The sequence below is a fragment of the Copidosoma floridanum genome, unplaced genomic scaffold (genome assembly GCF_036245765.1).
Source record: "Copidosoma floridanum isolate Cflo_tuat_1 unplaced genomic scaffold, Cflo_Japanese_pri ptg000030l, whole genome shotgun sequence".
Classification (NCBI taxonomy): Eukaryota; Metazoa; Arthropoda; class Insecta; order Hymenoptera; family Encyrtidae; genus Copidosoma; species Copidosoma floridanum.
The window spans coordinates 7,230,942-7,251,496 of record NW_028321907.1 but is presented as its reverse complement, the minus strand read 5'-3'; the positions used below and the strand labels follow the sequence as shown (position 1 = coordinate 7,251,496).

The window sequence follows — 20,555 nt, the reverse complement described above, 5'->3', positions numbered from 1 at the left end:
GCGGCGACTAAAGCCATCACTGCCGCGAGAAGCGAGAAAGGAGAGGACATACCCGTGTGATGGATAATACAATATGTGCGTCCGTCGGCTCGAACCGCGAGAACGGGGGCGGGGCCACCTCCGCGGGCAGCTCCAGTGGGCGTGCACCCTCAGGTTGGCTCGGGCCGTCGAGCGGCTCTCGGGACAGGCCGACGCTGCCCGAGGTGGGAGTAGCCAGCCGACGCCTGGTGGGGGGAGAAACAGCTGCGCGGCGCGGGTGATGTCTCTGCCCCGTATAGGCGGGTGGTGGGAGAGCAACTTCCCCTCCTCCGCCGACCGCACGCACGGCGCTCGCTCTCCCCTCCCCTTCACTCGCGCGCTGCGGCCGCGGCGGCTCAAAGCCCGAATCAACGCACGCGGGGGGCACGGCCCTTCCCTTCTCTCTCTCTCTCTCTACATCGCTCGCCTCGTTTTCTTTTTCGTCTGCTAGCTTCTTGCTTCGGCTCGCGAGCGGCAGCAGTCGGTCGCCACCACCGGGCTGTGTCTCATGTATGCACGTAGAGTGCCGTACGTGTACGTGGAGTCGCGCCCGACGCGCCCCGTCGTCATTATCATCCCTGCCCACCACCCCCACCCCCCACCCTCCGGACGTTATTGTGCACGCGCCCCTGGCGCTACCCGGGGGAACTTTGCTTCCCCACCTCCGTATACAACCCCCCTCCCCCCAACGAGTCCAATACACGTGCGCGCGGACCTTCGCCAACTGTGTATATATATACTGGCTGCTGCTGACGCTTTTGTGCCCTGCTGAGCTGCAGCTTCTTATATTCTCTGTAGTTAGTTCCTCGTCATCGGAGTGCTGCAGTTCGGTGCAGGCATTGTCGGCGCGAGAGGGGGGGGGACCACCAGCAGCACACAGCACCGCCAGTTCCCGTCAGGCCACGATGCAGTGACGTCGCCGTCGTGACCGAAAAGTCTACGGTGACATGTAGTGCAAATTAAAAGGCTCGTTACAAACGCAAAAAGTGATTCTCGAAATCGGAGTCGTCGACGACTCCGCGGAGCATCATCGGTACAAGGCCGAGAGTTCCTGCAGTGCGGAAGGGCGGAAGGGCCAAAGGGGGGTAAGGAGGGACCCGATGATCGAGGCGTTGGACGAGCGGTGCACGCAGGCCAGTGAAGTTTTGGCCGCGCCGAGTGCGTTATTGTCGGCAGCATGCAGTGACAGCGAGAAAGCCGGCGGGGCGCGAACGCGGACACCGATCGACTCTACTCGAGTGTACCTCCAAGTGAACTTGTTTTTGTTCTCCCCATCGTAACAAGCCATACACATGTTACCAAAGTGAATTATTCCGTTCGAGGATAATAGTTATAGTAGTAGTAGTAATATTTAAAAGGACCGTGTGTGTGAGCGCCCGCGCGTGTCAGTGTGTGCGTGTGACAGTAAATATATATATTAAATAATTTTGCGTAATGAAGAGTTATGGTTACTCGTGAAGAAACGGGGCTCCTCGGGTGAGGTGTTGGAGTAACTCGTGTACTATTAAAGTGTTTATCACGAGGAGAGGACGTCGCACGGGAGGAGGCATCGTCACTCAGTGGCCGCTCGCGCTCGAGGATAATAATATGAGCACGATTGTCAGGTGAGTGGATAATACGTGAAACCATTGGTTGCGGGGGGGGGGTGGGTAACCGTTGGATTATTAGCTCGGCATCGTTTGGTTTTGAAGCAATTTCGCAGATTTACGATAAATTCCTGCACCTGCTCCGATACGAAGAATCGAGCGCACGTGTATATACGTCTTGTCGAATGTATCAAGAAGAAAGGGGGGGGGGAGCGATAATTCACGCGAGTTTGTTATTGCTATCACGGGGCAAAGAGGAAGGGAAAAAGATACGGATCAAGTAGATTTTTCGTTCGTACGTTTCAATATAACACCAAGACGAGGACGAAGAGACGTGTCGTGGAGCCGACGACACATTATTGGCGTTCTATAAATAAGAACAAGTAAAGTTACGTGTAAAGAGAGGGAGAGGGTTAACAATGCCGGTTATATTTAAACATCGGCTTCTGGCAATATTAATAGATTTTAAATTGCGTACCCGCCCCAAATAAGCGCTTCATTAGCACTTGTTAATAAGCAAAGAGCCCCCGGAGCCTTCATAGAAACCCGTTTCTCAATGGACGAGTCTCCCTCTCTCTCTCTCTCTCGCACTGTCTTTCCCCCTGCACGTGTGTTGGTGCGTTATAATTTACCGCGTGTTTTTTATCATCTTTTTTTCGAGATCGAAATAAAACGCCGCTCCGCTAGCTTACCGGCGTGTATTAAGTATACCTATTTGTCGTCGTGCGCTATTGTTATGATTCCCGGAGACATTCTTTCGAGGTGAAATCGGTTTGTCGAAATTTAGAGAAAAAGGACGACAACCATTTTAAACAGGATTGGTTGTTCGCGCCGAACGATGATAATAAAAAAATCCACATTTGCTTCGACTTGGGCCAATTTCACCTGCGTATTGTCTATGGTGGCTGATGTTTTTCGAGCTCGAAAACCCAATAGAGCGACAAACAAAAGTCCGGGTTACATAATTCCCCCGAAATCGTCAAAAACAACGAACGCCTCGAGGTCGAAAATAACACCATGGGTCTATCTCGATCGAACAAACAACAAACTCGCCCTCCCCCCCCCCTCCCACCGTTATTTTGTTCTTTTATTTCCTTCGCCGCGCTTTCTCACGACGCTTCCCCCGAAGCAGCCCCATGCACTTATTTATAGGAGCGCGATGATTTAAATCCGCGCGCACAATACACTGTGTCCGCGAGGAAATCTCCCGCTCGAGAGGAGTCGTCTATACTATTTGCGCGCGCTCGGGCCAACCTTCGCGGAACGAATCGGGACCGCTGCACGCGGTATATATACATCAGCGGAGAGAGCGCACATTTTAGCGGAAAGTCTAAATTCGCGCGTACGCGTATTATACATCCCAGAGAGAGAGAGAGAGAGATTCTCGTTTTAAAAGCACTCGCGCGCGTGTGTGTGTGCATATAGCGCGAGAGCTGGCGTGAAAGTAGCGTGCGATTTTATGAATGGGGACGCATGCATACCGCGAAGAGGGAAGAAGAAGCAGGGACGAGGAGAGAGAGAGAGGAGCGCCGAACGGGGCAGGTTTACAAAACGAGGATGCCCCCTCGCACCTCCGCGATAAATTTTCGAGCCGAGCGGGCGTGCGGGGCTCGATTATGTATATAATATACATACACGTGTATGTGTATAGAGGATTCGAAAGGCTTTAATCGGAGGTGGTGGTGGTGCACCAGCTGACACGCGCGCCAACCTTCTCGTGCGCGGTACATGGGGAAAGAGGAACCACCGGAGCGCCGGCGGCTGAAATTCCCGAATCGACTTTGACGCATAGAATGCCCAACATCTTAAGTACGCGCACGCTAAATTTAATTGAAGTCCGTGGCCAAGCGCCAAGCCCCGAAGAAGCCGAGAGGGACAGTTCTTTTTTTTTTATTATGATTATTATTTTTTTTTTTCCCCCTGCCAACAGAAAAGTCTCTTTCTTTCCTTCGCGCGTGTCTTATCTAACGCGAGAGCCGGGATTATTTTTTACCAACGTCGAGAGGGAAGCTGCGATCGGTGGTGATGTTTGTGTACATCATCAGGCCAAGCGCGCGGTGACGGACTCTTGGAATTCTTTTGTTGCGATTGTGGCACTTTACTCGTGTGTCAATACAACCATGGTGTTCCTCTCTCGTCTTTTGTCGTGCTCGAATACCTACGCGCGCCATAGGAAGCATGGGAACCCCGACCGTCTTTAGCTAATCCTTTCTTGACTCGTAACAATGCATACGTGTTTCGTCAGTCCCATACTTGCCTTGTGAATTCGACCGAATCAGAAATAACACTTACTACTACCTCGTATAAATGAACCAAACCTTTTTTTTTTTTTTTTCTTCAAACGATTTGCATTCGCTAACCTGCATTTTTTCAATTTATACTACTTTTCAATGTGAAGGCATTTAAAATACAACACACTTGGGTGTGCACTTTACATTATTGACGAGAAAATACGAGAAGGAAAAAAAAAAAAAAAAAGTTCAACAGGGAAACAATCATATCAAATTTATCGGAGCAAAGAAAAGGGAGTAACGCAAAAGCTTCGTAATAAAGTCGTAAATTGGCACGTGACGATGATTTGTACGCCGGTGTCCCTCTCTTTACAATAATTTATCAGCCGCGTCGCGTCCAATCGATTATTACCCGACACCCCAGAAAGACCTTCCCAGCTCCCCAATCTCGGGATATTTCGGCGAGAGAACACAAAGGGCTGGCGATCAAATCAGCCGTGAAAAGTCACGCACATCAGAAAAAGTACCGACTTTTACAATGGCACCGGGAGAAAGAGAGAGAAAAGCTACCTCCTGCTACTGCGGCTTATTACCAGCTTATACGGGCTACGTATTTGTATACGCGACTCGGAACAATGCTGAGCCCGTGATTTTTCCAAACTCGGCGCCTCTCGTGCCATCCAACAGGTCTCACGCGCTATATGTACTTTACCCTGATGAAAAACGGCCAGTATAGTGTTATATACAAACATGCCTCTTCCACCAACGTAATGTATAATATTATTTTGTTGTGTACATGTGGGCCATGTGTTCATCTCAGCGGTGATGCCGCCATATAACTGTTGGGTAGGGAGACAACGTATAATACTTACAGGCAGGGGGTATAGCAGCTTAGCCTCGTGCACGTGAATGGTACATCAAGATGCATCTCTGCGTGACCTAGTGATCCTTTTTCTCTCCCTCTTGCATGTGCGTATGTACGTCGTTGCCCCCCCTCCCTCCCTCAACGAAACTCCCCTAGGCATGTTGCTCAAATGCTTTTAAATTTTCATGCCCTACGGAGACTGGGTTTGAAAATTTCATGGGACGACGACAATCTACTGATACGGGGCTCTCTTGTGTTTTTTCTTCGTCCCTCCCCCGTTTTCAATTTTAATCGTGATTGTGTTGCATTGGTAAAAAAAAACATCGTCCTATTCGTCATTGCTCTTGTTTTGTAGCGTTTCTTTTGCAATCATTTAAATAATATAAATCTCGTTTCCGGAGAATCGCCATACAACAAACGAATTGTTGAATTTCGAGAGCCATTGAGCACTTATATATACCTGCAGTGCACGTATAGTGCTTGATCGCCGATGAAAAAGGACAGCATACTGTCCGTAAACCATAGTAGACGCTCGAAAGAAAAAAAAAAAGAAAGCTCCTACCCCTCCCCAAAAGTGTCTGGATGATGTTCATTGAGTTTTATTCCCATACAAATTTTTGTTGAGAAAAATATAAATGAAATAAACGTACATATTTTTATCGACTGGACCATCATATATATTTGGCAACAAAACAGTTTACTTGTTAACACTCAACAATCGTCACTGGTGTCGATGATGGAAAAAAAAGCGCTAATCCCGTATATCCTCCTAATTACGTAAAGCATGCATGTATTACTATTCCATTGCACGATCAAGGTAACCGGAGTAAGCTGCACCATCATCGTCATCATCCGCCCTCCTGTGAAGCTGCTCCCGAACAGTAACACCGGCCTCCTCTAACTGCAGTAACAGCCAACAATAACAGCCCTAAAAGGTGCACAGAGCTCGTCCAATCCTCCCCAAGTGCTTACAAGGAAGAGAGAAAGAGAGAAAGAGGAACAACCTCGCGTCCTCCGAGAACACCCTCTCTCCTCTGCCGCCTACGCTATCCTTTTCTCGTGTGCGACCCTCTCTCTCTCTCTCTCTCTCTTTCTCGATCTCTAATGGTTGTGTATTCTTAGCGACCACTTGACGGCTCAAACCGATCGTATGACGTGCATTTAGCCGAGGGAGTAGTATACAACTCGCTGTTCGTCGTCTTCTCTGATACTCTACATATGTATATATACATATATTCTTTGTCGATCTCCCAGCAAGGCGGTACACGTGTGCCGCACATGTTTGTCGTTCGCTCACGCACAACTGTACAATACACACACACACACATCTGTACCTATACACCGATTTTCGTAAAGAACCGATGACGCGACCAAAGAGCTATATACACGCACACACTTTTGTTCGGCTCGAATGCCAAAATTTCGTTGTTATTTTCGTTAAGAGTTTGTAACACGTATATACATATGCGTGTGCACGAAAGAGCGCGAGGTACCTATATGATTTAGATGGGCGCGCGCTAACGGAGGGACGGAAAAGTGGGCTTTGGAAACGTTAACTGCGGCAGATCGTTGAGTTGGATACGATCGTCCTTGTGCGTATTGTTTGTATCGAAGGCGACGATGGATTTATTCGTCTCTCTCTTGTTTGGTTGAGACGAGCGATATGCGACGTTTCGGGGGGAAGAAATCGGTTGAAAATATACAATTGCGGTTTCATATTCATACTATCAACACGAGCTCTGAAGGAAATTGTAATGCAAGGGCTTGTTGGATGGCGCTCATTTTTTCTATCACCGTAGACGATTAACGTATACTTAGTCCTCCTAAAAACGTGCACCCAAAGGAAATAATCAACATATATACCCAAAATGTATTTCAATTTAAAAGCTGGTGCACGTCTTGACTGATGATATTGCGAAAAATAACCCGGCTATAACTTCATTCTTGGAAAACACACGCGTGTACGCTTTTGTCGCCGAGATAAAAGCGCCACCCGAGAGATTTTACTACTCCATTCAAAGTACAATGCGTCCGACCAAAACTGGGCTGCGAAGCAACATCGTTTTCCTCCGTTAATTAAATTGACGCGGCCGGATTTAGCTTTGCGCGCCTACCTAAAACCAACCAAATATTGTTCAACATTATTAGCTTTCATAATTACTTATGTCGGGGTGAACGAAAACCTCTGAAAATTCCGTGAATTTGATGTACAATCAAGTTTAAACTAGACAGAAGGAGACAAACGTGGTATGGTTGTCTTTGTCCTCTTTTTTTTTACCATTAGTAAATGTTTCGCCTTTGACTTTCCAAATCAATCAACTCGTACAACAACCCCAAATTAATTATCCTAACCGAATCAAGTACAAACAGACAAACAAATCTAATCTACAGCAACGAGCGTCAATGCATCAGAGATAAGGATCAGGCATCAGCAACGCCGCCGCCGCTGCCACTCGTCACCATTTTCTAGGAATATATATATGTATGTGAGAGCGCGCGGTGGCTAGGTCGTGGATTGGCACGCGGGAGACCGTGGTTCCGATTCCCGGCCAGTGCACCTTTTCAGGCAAGTACCTCTGTGATTTTTCACATGTGCTTTTTCACCACGCAATGCTCCTCGAGGAGGGTTTAGGCGACCTCCTCGCAGCATAATTGCCTAATTTCCCCCTACCCCCCTCCCAGTAATGGGAGGCCTCCCATCCCTCATCCCTTCCTTCTCCAAAGTGCCCATAGTAGTGCCCTTATTAAAAGGAGCCGGACGTAGAGCACTATAATATTATAATATTATATATATATATATATATATATATATATATATATATATATATATATATATATATATAAGTATGTACATATATATATATGTGCGGTACAAAACAAAAAAATCACCTTTCAAGTGCGAATGGTGTGTTACGTGCTGTAGGTGTATGTTCATGCAGCGCGTACAGCGCCCAGCATCCGCGAACAAAAGAGATCGAGCTTTTCGCGCCCGATAACGATCGCCAAGAGCGCGAACAGCGACAATTGTACGTACACTCTCGTACGTGTATAACGTCCGCAAGAGAGTGAGAGCCCAGTCAATTCAACCAGACAAATTTATGAACTCCCATTCGTGCTTCTCTCCTCGAGTCCCCGGGCGACGACATATATACCTGCACCTATATACACCTACCCGTACTCGGGTATTTAACGATAGCCCACGACACGGCCTACAGATTTTTCTAACGATCGGCAGACCCGCCAAACGCTGTCGTGTGTGTGTATGGTTGCAGCAAAGTTGTATACCATCGTGCTCTTTCTTCTCCGAAATTTTTTGCTCCCAGTTGTTTTAAAATAGTACATTTAAAGAAGAGAGGGAACCGTAAAAAAAAAAAAAAAAAAAACCATCCCAACTTTCGCTTCTCTTCGAGAGAATAATTTCGATGGAGTAATATAAAAAAAGTCGGGGCTGATCTTTTCCTCCGCGTGGCTATATAATACGCAGCATTCGGAGAGGAGAGGGAGTGAGATAACTCTGCTCCGTCGTCTCGACTTTTTTTGTTTTTTTTCCTCCTAGTGGTTCTTATTGTTGCCGGAGAGCAACGTCGTTATTAAGGCCGGAAAAACACGGGACAGAGCGCGTGCAGTGTGTGTCATCAAAGCTCCGCTTCCTTCCTCGTAGCTTTTGATAGCCGCGTAAAAATATTGCGACCGAAGACGCGCTTTGATCGTCGCGCCTGTGTGTTTGTTGTCATTTTCCACTGCATTGGAGGTGATGTCATAATATAGCCCAGGGAGTTTTTTTTTTAAACACTTTTTTTTTGGGTGTGTCCTCGTAGCGCTCGTCGGTAATGAGGTATTAGCTAGGCTCACCCTCTGCTGTTGTTGAAACGAGACTCGTTAAAAATAGAGTTGTGTATAGCTGTGGACGATACATACGTGTGTGCGCTTTTTGAAAAAAGAAAAAGAGGCGCACGGGCATTGTCGCGTGTAGGTGGGGTTTTCATATTTTTCGGGGAGACGCGCGGGCACCCTAAATCACTCGGCGAAAGGTGAAAATATTTTTGTCTTCGCGGCTTCTATATTTATATGAGAATTCCGAGAGGAGCCGGATTCCCGAACGCCCGGCACATTGTTTCATATATTTCTTTTTTGCTGCTGCTTCGCCGAGTCGCTCTAGTCTTTTTTTTTTTTTTTTCTTATTCTTTTTGTTTCACGGCTCGATAAGTCATGGAAAAAATTTTCAGAATTCCGCCAGTCTATTTTCGAGGTTTTGTTATTTCACCCTCCCGGTGCTTTTATACTATTCTTTTTTTTTTATAATTGGAGTTTCTCTCATTCTCGAGAGAGAGAGAAAGAGATAATTAGCTTCTATTTCTGCGAAAATAATAGGATATCCGCATATTTTTTGTCGCCCCGAGCTGTCGACGTACTTACACGTATGAAGCCTCGACTCGTCGCGGCGTTTTTGTTTGATCTCATATTTTTGTAAAATTAAACCCCCTCCTGTGCTCAAATGAGCTTTCTGCAGAACAATAATTCTTTTCAACTCTCAGCTCATTGTTATTTTTTTATCACGCAATTTTTATATATTTAATCGATGAAAAAAAAAAAAAAAAAAAAGTAAATAACGTGAAAAATCTCAAATTCCAACATCTTCCGTCTGATGAGTGGTCAATTTGAGAAATGCCACGAGTTTTTGAATTCACTACGAGAGAAAGATATTAATTATCAAGAGATATGGGCCTCGAATATATACACGTATATACATTTTATATGCATGCCACCACTGCTGCCCGACTCTGAACCCGTACTATACTTGTAATTAAAATGAAATCTTCTCTTTCGAAATCAATGTGTCAGTTGTGATAATTTTTTTTTTCCATTTTATACTTATAGTTAAAAACTTATTTAACAAAAGTCGTTTTGATAATTCGAACAGATTGGAGTGTCGAGCAACTCTACATAACGATTTAATTATGCAAAGTTCGAGTCTCGCTACGTATCATCATTACTTAAGACCGACAGCATTAAACGTTGAAAGTAAAGTAATTTAATTTATTTCTTTTTTCTTTTTTTTTTTTCATCGACGGCTTCCATTATCTTATTTCTTTTTACTTATGCAACGTCATGTGTCATCAATTCGTTGTAGTTTATTTCACGTTATTTCAACATAATTTGAACAATAGAGACTTTTTGTCATACACGTAATGAAAAATCGCTTGCATACGTATGGGCATATTTAAAAAAATTGTAATTGTATCGTCATCGATTACAAATAAAAATATGAGAGTATCATCTAGGATTTAGATTTTTTCGAATAATCGTTTACTACGATTATTAGTATGCTAAAACTAGCTGATTATCAAGAAAAACAATAATTCACCTACAACGGAATTGTACAATTTTGTTAACTGAGGAGAATAATAATAAACCGAATTTTTATTGGTAAGGATGACGGTAAAAGCGTATATTTCGTTTGACATTAATTTTAAAATAATATTTTCAATCAGAAATTACAACTTTTTCATAACACTCTTGTACTGTTCAAATTTCGTTGGTTACACAACGACAGTATTTAAATCGTTAAATGTACCGATTTTTTTCGTCTCGTACAAGTGTTTACCCTTTAAATTTAAAAAATCAAGCTAAAATGTATATTCGACGTATATAAAACATGTATATATATGTAATGAAAAACATTCCAGACGCCAAAGTTTAATCATCATTTCGCCACACACCGACGAATAAAAGAAGTTGACAAATGTCTCCCGACTCTTTTGCTTTTTCTCCTACACGCACTCAACCGCGTCACCAAAATAAACAATATCCACTACCTCCATCTCGAAATCGTCCTGCGCTGGCTGTAAAGTTCGTCGACGGAGAGCTTTAGTTTCTGGAGTATATTTTTAACCTCGAGGCAAAAAAACCGTCGACTCGAAAGTACAATGGCTCTACTCAATTTTTGCACTCGCGCTGTTCCATTGTCTTTATTATTTATAATTTCAGCATATGCAATCATAACCATCAACAATGAGCGCTTTTACGCACACTCCTATATCGTCGTGGTTTTAACTATTCGTAGGGACCCGAATGAGTCACCCATTGGTTTGTCGATTAAGTGTATATGAACGGAATTTTAATGCATGCATATAAATATCTCTCAATGAATGAGAGAGGAAAAATCCACGAGCTGTCACTCGATAAAGGTGCTTTGCATTATCACCATCGCGCTGCTATGAACCCCGTATACGTAAGCACAGAGCAATTCCAATGTTATCATCAGGCCCAAAAAAATTACCATCATTTTAGAGAGCTTTTTTTTCCTCACCTCGCCCTCTCGTTGTTGCGTCCGTAGATCTGTATAAACTCATCACCGGAGAGACAAAGCAGTGCAGTCCTCAAGTTCGGCGGTGTCAAACCAAAAGACTGGCTCTATGGAGACTAACCGGTTGTCGTCATCTTGGTCAAAGCGGCGTTTGATGGATGTATTTTAAATATATACATATATATCGGGGGTGCGCGTCGCGCGATAACAGCAAATACCAATAAAGCACATGCAGAGAGCTGCTGTTGTGCAACGTGATCGGACAAAGCTACGCTGGCTACTGCTGTCCGATCGCATCATTTTTTTTTTTTTTTTTTTTTCCTTTTTAGAAGAGCGAGTCTGACCATACATTATATTCTAATAGTGCGCCAGTGCGAAGCGATAATCGGTCGCAATTGTGCAACCAACTCGGGAGATAAAAACGGAGAAGCTACTGATGCGAACAATAGCCAAGTGAGCTATACATGTATATGCATACTGTGCACTGGATACGTCGATCGATTATACTTTGATTTTTTTTTTATCTTCTTTCATTCGGCAACGCTGCTAACACAATCCACTTCTCTGTTCTTTGAAATCATGCGATTGTATAGTCCATATAGTCTTTAATAAGATTAGGATTGCGCGAATATATACATATAGCCAATGATGATAAATTGTTATCGGAAAAAGTAAAGTAGGTATATAGATGCGAGTTGCATCGAGCGATTGAGCGGTGGCGTGTGTCATACTTTCGCTCGAGAGCATCATCGGGTGCAATAAAATTACGATACTGAGATACTTTCCTCTATCACCCAGCATTGAGAGCTCCGATGTGTAGGGTCAAGGTCGATTGTTCTCTAGTATTCGGTTATCACATGTAGTAGAAGAGACCGTTTTATCACGAGCCGAGAATTTCTTATCGTCATTCGTCCGGTGATTCTACCCGAGGGGATTGTCGATGATTTTTCATAATTGCTATTTTTTTTCTTTTCTCTTTTTTTTTCCTTTTTTTTTTTTTTTTTTTTTTTTAATCAAACAAAAAAAAGTGCCATCGTGGTAATTTGTTGCACGACATCGGCTTGTACATTATTTGTTAATGTCACGCGGATGAGTGTTATGATTACTTAGTTTCGGAGAATCGAACGGATTAGAAGATGACTTTTGAAACGTCGGGAGATGAACACTTGAAAAGTCTCAATTATGTTTCGTTTCGTAATACATATATTATGTATGTGAAAAAACATTTTCCAAGTTTTTTCAGCTTTTCATTTTTGATGCGTCCAACAAAGTACAAAACTTGTCGGTATCACGAATATATCTTTCAACCCACACACTTGGGAGATGTAATGCAATTTTTCTGGGTTTCGCAAAAGTCTCGTGCACGCCCCCATATCCTCCAGTAGTACACATACAGTAGTAAAATAGTTTAAAGAGCTCACCATTGGGTTGAAGGATATAATAATAATCAGGAAACAACGGAACTGGTCTGATGAGCAAAACAGTTTCAATTAAACAGCAGAGGAGAACCCAATTAAAATTTCCCTCATTACTCGTTTTTCGCGAAAAAAAATTTTTTTTTACGACTCCTATTTGTGTTCAAGGATGCGTTGCCACCCAACGACGTATCTAATTGTACCTACGCTTGTATGATTTCAATAATTCATCCACATTTTCGCGTGAGCTAATTATCGCTTATATTAACAAGCAGAACAAAACACTGGTCATTAATTCGAAAAACTGTTAAACATACTCGTTTTACTTGTAACATACAGTTTGTTTTTCTACTTTCACCACAATACAAACACTATTATTCCTACATGAATATAACACCATGGAAAAATTACTTTTTCATGGCTGTAAACTAACTTGAAAAACGTATTTTTATTTTATACTTTTCAAATCACCTAAATGTTTCTTAATTGTTGAGCTGCAAAATCTAATTTATAATATGTTTACAGCTGTAATTAGTGCAGATTTCTAGTGTCCCAAATAATAATATTTTATTGTATAATTGTAACTTTTATTTTACGAGTTACGTTACCAACGCGCTTCGCAAGATTAGAATTGTAGTGAGGCTACTTGTATATGCTCATTTTAATGTCATATAAAACAACTGTGCGACACTAACAAAACCATTAGGTTAACTTGTTCCATTTTAATTTTTGCTTCAATTTAATTAGTACAATCGATCTTTGAAAAAACCACGCTAAACAATCCACGTATTTTCAACGCAAAACGCTTACATCATCATCAAATCAAATATAAAGGAAAAAAAAAAAAAAATATGTGCGTTCAACAGTTCATTATCCGTAAAAGTTAACTACTGTGAAATACACTCGTACCACCCTCGAGTGGTATATGTAAACATATAGTATGGCTCCTTATTACATTTCGTACTGATAAATCGCTATATTATTTAATTAAGTCGGAAAGCATTTGCTGCAAGTAATAAGAAAAAGAATGGAGGTGAGGAGGGAAGATTTTTAGTCTGAATTGTATAGTATTCTTGAGCGCAAACGAGTCGTCGATAACCATCGAGTTTCTCCGGGGAGAATCAAGTTCACATTGTGAGCAACAACAATAACAACAACAACGAGCCTTCGACGATATTATGCATTATCACAAGCAGCGCAGCAAAGAAAACACAGTATAGTTGTAAATTCGTTATAATTAAATGCTAATTACCTTAATAATAGATAGTAGCGTCAGGCAAGGGCAGTAATTATTATGTATGTGCGTGTGTGCGTGTTTATGTTTATCCTGCTGTATGCTAAGGTGGTAAGGTGTTTTTTTTTTTTTTTTTTTTTTTTTTTTTTTTTTTTTTTTTTTTCCCCAACAAACCAAAGGATAAGGAAACTATTTGCGATTCAGGCCTTGACACTTTTGTGGGCCTCTTATTATTACGTTGTCATAGCGGCGTATCGATGGTTTGTTATACAACGTTTACATGAGTTCAAAGAGTTGGAGCTAAAAAATGAGGATGCACGAAAGAAAAGACAATTGAACCCAAAACGCAGGATTGTAGGACGAAAATATCCTTTTTAGGCAAATAGATGCATAAAAAAAAAACGTCTCTTGAGAATCGAGCCTGAAAATGAGTGTTACATCATTACTTCATTAATCCTTCAGGGACCATCTCGTCAGCATTTAAGCGATGATGCCCAATCTCGGGCTAATAAATGCAAAAAAATCAGACAGCCGATAAATAAACCGCGAAGCAGCCATTAAACATCTCCAAGTAAGGCGCGCAACAATGTGGGATGCGCGATTCTTTTGAGGAGTCGACGAGGAGCCAGTCACTTCTTTCCATCAGAGAAGAAGAGACTATACAAGAGGGACCATTACACGATAATACATGCATTGCAGGGGGAAGGAGTAGCCGGCAGGCACGAAAAACAAAAAAAAAGGTCCTACCTACCTACACACATGAAAAAGTTCGTGCTGCTCTTCTGATGCAGTAGCCAAGATCCACCGATGATGATGATGAATAGGCCCCAAAGATGGCATAATAATGCGTGTATGGTCCATCAACCGTGTGCCGCTCGGGCATTAGCTGTACCTATTATATACATGTATATAGCATACCTACAACTCTGGCTTTGTTCGGCATGAGCCTCTCCCCGTTGTGTAAAGTTACAGGGTACAGGTATAATCAGTATTGTGTAGTTGTAGGTAAGTATGGCTACAGATAGCCCTCGGATAGTGGTAGCAAGGTTAGCTCGTGGGTGTTCGCCGCTTCGAGCCGATGAAAGGGAAATACATGGAGAAGGTGAAAGGGCCCCGTGATTCGTATACTCGCATATATAGTGTGTTTCGCCCGAATTAAAGGGAGCATGGTCGTATACGTGTTATATTGTACGCATACGTATTAGCAATGATGGGCCACAGCCACGGCTCTCTTTCGGGGCTACTGTTCTATACGTATAAATATATGTATGTACGATGTGTCTATCACCATTCCGGGACGAGGATCCCTCCCTCCGTAACGCGTTCCAGATGCTGTATGTACCCTGGCTCAGAGTGAGAGAGCCGGTGCTTTGTTCCCATCGTCCTCCACCTCCTCCTCCTCCTCTTTTTTCTAAATATATAATATACATATTGTATACACTACGTGCCTGTACAGTTTACAGTACACGCATATGCGTAAAATGAGTATATATTTATGCGCTCTCTCTCTCTCTCCCCTCCTATTCTTTTTTTTTCTCATCCTCCCGCGAGCGAGCCACACTTTTGCCCCCTGCATGCACGTGCGGTCTTCTTCTGCGGCTCGCTCTTTTTTTTGTTCTCCTTCACTTTCTCTCTCTCTCTCCTCCTGGTCTTTATTTCGCGCTAAGCGCGAAGAAGACGAAGAATAATGAATAATGCGTCAGGTTGTCGTTCGTTGTTAGGGTGTACAACATGTGCTTTGAGGATCCGAGACGAGAGAAAGACTTTGAGTTTCCCCCCCCCTCTCCCCCCCTTTCTTGTACTTTTGGGCCCATTGTGCTGCTTTGGCCGAGAGAGACGCTCTGGGGGCTTCCTGTCAGCGCGAATCCACGCAGTCTCGTGTGTGTGTATCCATCCACGTACTCCAAGCTCCTCGGTTTTAGATATTTCCATTATCATCTCGATACTCTCGATAATGTTGCACTGCGTGGAGAATAATACAGGGTTGTATTATTGTAGATAAGTGCAGGTGGCACCGAAATATTACATACACGACTATAGAGCACTGACCCTACACTTACTTTCTTTACTCACTTTTCTTTATTATTGGCCTCGATGGACATAGTTTAAATTCAAGCTAGTGATCGGATAAAAAAAGAAAAATATGAATGTTATCATACTTGCAATAAAATTTTTTCACTGTGCTAAACGAAAACACTAAAAGCAACTGAAAATTCAAAATCACGTATGCACTGCGCTTGAAAAAAAAAACAAAAAAAAAAAAAAGGCAGAAGCACACATCGCCCAGGACGATGATGATGATGATGATGATATACATCCTTTGCTCATTTGACTATTTCAGGGAGCCCCGCAAAACGAGCACGTAACTCTCTCCCTCTCTCTCCTGCAGCCCTGAATCGCATCACGTTGCTCGATGCCCTCGGATCTCCTCCACCTCCTTCCCCATCTGCCGCTGATGCTGCTACCGTCCGTACACAAGATACAATAATGCGAGCGAGAGAAATGAATGCAGGAACAGAGCATCACGGACTCCCTTCCATACATGTATGTATATATATATATATAGATGTGTAGTGCGATGTAGTGCTCATGTCAAGCTTTCACGTGTGTGGTATACGCGGCCCCCCGAAGATGAGAGATGAAGAAGAGAGGGAGAGGAAGAAGTAATTGTTGTGCACGTGCACCATTCATCCGCGGCTGTAACGACCTGCGGAGAGCAGCAGCCAAGAGAGCGAGGAGGAATATTGTTCCGCGAGGAAATTAAGAAGCATCGCAGAACGAAGAAACCTCCACTCTCTCTCTCTCTCTCTCTCCTTTTCTTTTTCCGTGTCCTTTCAAACGCAAGGGCGAGAGAGCGATTCTTCTCTCCCTTTTCTCTGTTCTTGCTCCCCCCCCCTCTCTGTCTTTCTCTATTTTTACTTTTTCTTTTTTTTTTTTTTTTTTTTTTATTGTATTACATTCCTCTTTGAATGCATTCTTTCGCCCTCCCTCTTTGCTTGGTCTCCTCTTCTTTCTCTTACTCGGCACCAGTACTACTAAGTATACGAGCACGCACGAATCTCGATTTTGTAGGTGCATGTATACACTTTGACGGAATAATGAGACGTGAGTATTAGATTTTAAATCATCCCTGATGCAGCGAGCGGAGAGAGATTCATTTTCATTGTATGTGCTCTCTTCTTCCTTCCCTGTCTCTTTCTGCGCGGTGTAAATACATCGTTATTGCAGCAAAAAGCTTGGCTGGTTGGTTGGTCTCGGCGATTTTTGTACATCGTATCGTATATGCAGATGTTCACACTGAATCTCCTGTTGGCGATCTCAATCGATGGTTCAATGTATGGATCTCAATAATATCGATATGCTTGGGGTGAAAAAAAAAAAAAAAAAAAAAAAAAAAAAAAGATATTTGAATAAGGCATTGCCCTTTCTTTCCCCTTGAGCGTCTATCACAACTACACAGAAGAAAGATGAAACTCCGGTGTATATATATATATATATATATATAAACGCGGAAGTCGATCCTCATCGTCATCATCGACTTGGCGATCTCGAGTTATTAAAAAATTCTTCGCCATCTCGCCTGGTTTATCATACATATATCCATAGATGTAGACACTTGCACACAGGTGTGTAGCTCGGTCCGCCGCGCGATTAATGCGCTCCTATGCATATTAGGTACGTGCGGGCGGAAGTTCAAAGCGAAATCCCGCGAGCGCAGCGCGAAAACACAAAGTCGGTAATTGTTTTTCTATCTCCCTCCCGAGAGTTCATGAAGGTGTATATACATACATGTACATATATATATATATATATATATATATATATATATATATATATATATATACCTATATACAAGTTTGTCTGTGTGTGTAGCACGTCGATTCGTAGAATAAGCATACACGAGAGACGCGGGTTCGCGAAGATGATGGAGGAGGAGAAGAAGAAGGGGGGGGGGAAAGAGGAAGACGCGAGCAAAGCTTCGCAAAGCGGAAAGACGGGGGTAGGTAAATACGCGGAGGAGAGAGGTTGGAGGAGGAGCGCTTCGGGATTGAATGAGGGAACGTGGAAATGCGATTTTCCGGGGTATACGACTGGGTAGGGGGGATGAGGAAATTTCGCTGCGTTTGATTATTATTGTGATTGCAATTTATTGTGCGTTTTCAGGGAGAAAGGTGGAAGCTATTCGCTTTATCAGCCAAATTCACGTATACCAATGTACAATATTATATATATAGTACGAATGCGTATACACATGTATATGTGTATACAGTATAAGTACGTACGTATAATGGAGAAACGAAATATTCCCTCCTACAATCAACATCTTTTTTTTTCATCATTTTTTAGACCCTCGCGTAAATGACATTATATTGTTATTACCATCGAGCGAATCGAATGGACAATGGGCCACGTGTATGTTTTCCGTATCTCAAAAAGTAGGTATGCATCAAAGAAAGAAAAAAAATCGCGCGGCTCACAGCAGCGATCGAACAAACTCTCGATTGTTTCTCCTCTTCGGTAACGATCCCAAACGCCACACGATGCAAGCACACCAGAAGATAAAAAAAAAAAAAAAAAAAAAAAATCCCATCTGCCGGCTAGACGCAATATCGTCTGCGTAGAGACGTCGCGTCGCGGAGAGAGAGAGAGAGAGAAAGCTTTCAGTGCACGCGCGCAATTTGACGTTAAACACATGGCCCCACTTCTTTGTAAGCCCCATCACGTCACGCGTTAAAGCACGAATCGACGCAGCAGCAGGCCCCTTCCTCTCTCTCTCTGCACTGTCTTTTACATGTCGATGCTACGGACTTATTGTTTTTTTTTTTTATTGTCAGTCTTTTTATAAATGTTATCAGCGTCCAATAAACACACGTACAGACCGCTGAAAATGTATCCATGATATACAAGAATCATATCCGCCATCCGTGTACGGGGCGCCGAGGAACAAGGGAGTGATTGTCAACGAGAAGCCCTTCTTACACTACTCGTCCTTTGTAGTGTATCCCGTGTCCTCCCTCTGTATGTGCGTGCATTATACCGTGTCGTGTACGATGGTGGTGGATACTCAATGCTAATTATTGTGCATCGCAACCGATCGCCGACTCGCGTATAATATATACTAAAGCAGCTCTTGCCGAGAAATTATTCGGCCGGTTTTATCTGGATCGGCACTTCAAAGGCCTCGAAGGCTACGAGAGAGAGTTTTAGAGAGCACAATCGGAGCTTTTGACGATTTCAAGGCCACAGGAACAACACGGAGTCTTTGTAGTATACGGTAGATTAACGAAATCTCTCGACGAGGATTATAATACGCCATTGGAGGGCGCATGGCAAGGGGTATGGGGGAGTTTTTAAGAAGATCAGTATAGGTTGGAGCAAGATAACTTTTTTTTTTATAATACATTTGTCATTTTCACTTTACAAGTAGTAGATTTGCGAAATGCTTTCATGTCAAAAATCCACTCCGAAACACCATTTTCCTGGCTCTGGTCAGACGCGCATAGGTACGTACAAAGTTAGCATATATAGGTACACCTGCACTGGTGTGGCGCTGCTGAATAAAAGAGCCTCTTGCTACCTTCTCTCAACGTGCTCTCGAAAGTTTGTAGGTATATCCACGGAATATCCGGGGACGACGAGTACAGTGGTATGTATATAATATACGTGAATCCCCATTACCGTGATCAAGGCTTTCTTGTTAATATACTGTACTGCACACCAACAAGACCTCTAGTCGGCGACTGATGGATCCTATAGCTACGCTGATAACCAAGTTTTGGGTCCTGCGACTTTCGTGATGGACCACCGCTACTGAAATAGCCAAGATTGCAGTGGCTCGGTGCCCCCCAACGCGCTGCCCATCGGAGAGACAGATGTGTACTCGAAAATTCGGGAAACTTTGCTACTGCCGTAAGATAACGCCGGTACAAAAGAGGAGGGAAAGGTAAAGAGGAAAAAAAAAAAAAAAAAATTCTCCAGAGCATAGATAAAAGAAAAAACTAGATGTAGCTGTGTAGGTAAAAAAAGAAGGGGGCCGTGCTACGAGAAGAGGGACAACACTGTTTTTTCTCCCCCCCAATGCACACGTGTCCGATTCATTTCCCTTTCTTTCTCTCTATGTACTGTTGTGTAGCTGACACCCACCACTGCGTATAAAGGTTATCTGTGGTACTGCCATAATAACTCTGATAATGCGAATTCTAAGTTGTCAAGCAAAGAAGAAACGCAGCCAAAAGGACTGGTATACAATAAAAGAGAATTCTTTTGCTGCCGCGGTAGCTCTTGTACAGCTTTATGATCACTTGGGTGGTACATATGCTATACTATATTGCGGATTCTGTAGATTGATGCGTTATAAATAATGTATGTGTTTTATCATATCATCTGTGCGACACGGTATATCATAAACTGAATTCAAATGAAGAAAATTGATGTGGTGAGAGGAGTGGTGGGTGGTGTAGGGGTATACGTAAAGGGCATTGTTGATTAATTCCATAGATGTAAGTGGCCTTGGCTTTTTAATCCCTGATGCGTTTGGAGTTTATCTCACGCATCGCCGTATAGCGTAAGCAAAAGTAATAAGTTAATTTCATGCGCACGCGAGCATTTTAGATGAGGTGGGTGTGGTGATTTAAGGATTTCCTAAAAAAAATGTGAAAAATAGTTTTCATCCAGTACTACTTGGCGAGTGGTCCCTGTATATCGGGTATACTGATCTGCATTGTAGCTGGCGCGCAATGGCACACCACCCTCGCTTCTTAACACGCCCGTCCGACTCTCTCTGTGGCCTTTCGCATATGGATATACTTATACGTGCCGTAGAAAAGAGAGTCTTGTCGCGTGTGCTGATACAACCAGACGGTTTTCCTCTCCTTTTCCCAACCCCTCACCCTCTGCGA

The 20,555-nt window shown here is 43.2% G+C and overlaps 1 protein-coding gene across 1 annotated transcript in view; it reads left to right on the top strand.

Annotated features, from left to right (window-relative positions):
- Positions 1-1,429: 1,429 nt before the first annotated feature.
- The window catches only part of Sox102F (transcription factor Sox102F), a 57,926-nt gene continuing 38,800 nt past the window's right edge, over positions 1,430-20,555 (top strand). The window contains exon 1 of the mRNA XM_014361687.3: positions 1,430-1,622. Within this exon, the coding sequence (XP_014217173.2) occupies positions 1,606-1,622 (17 nt within the window). The 5' untranslated portion in view covers positions 1,430-1,605. The remainder of the gene's footprint in view (positions 1,623-20,555) is intronic.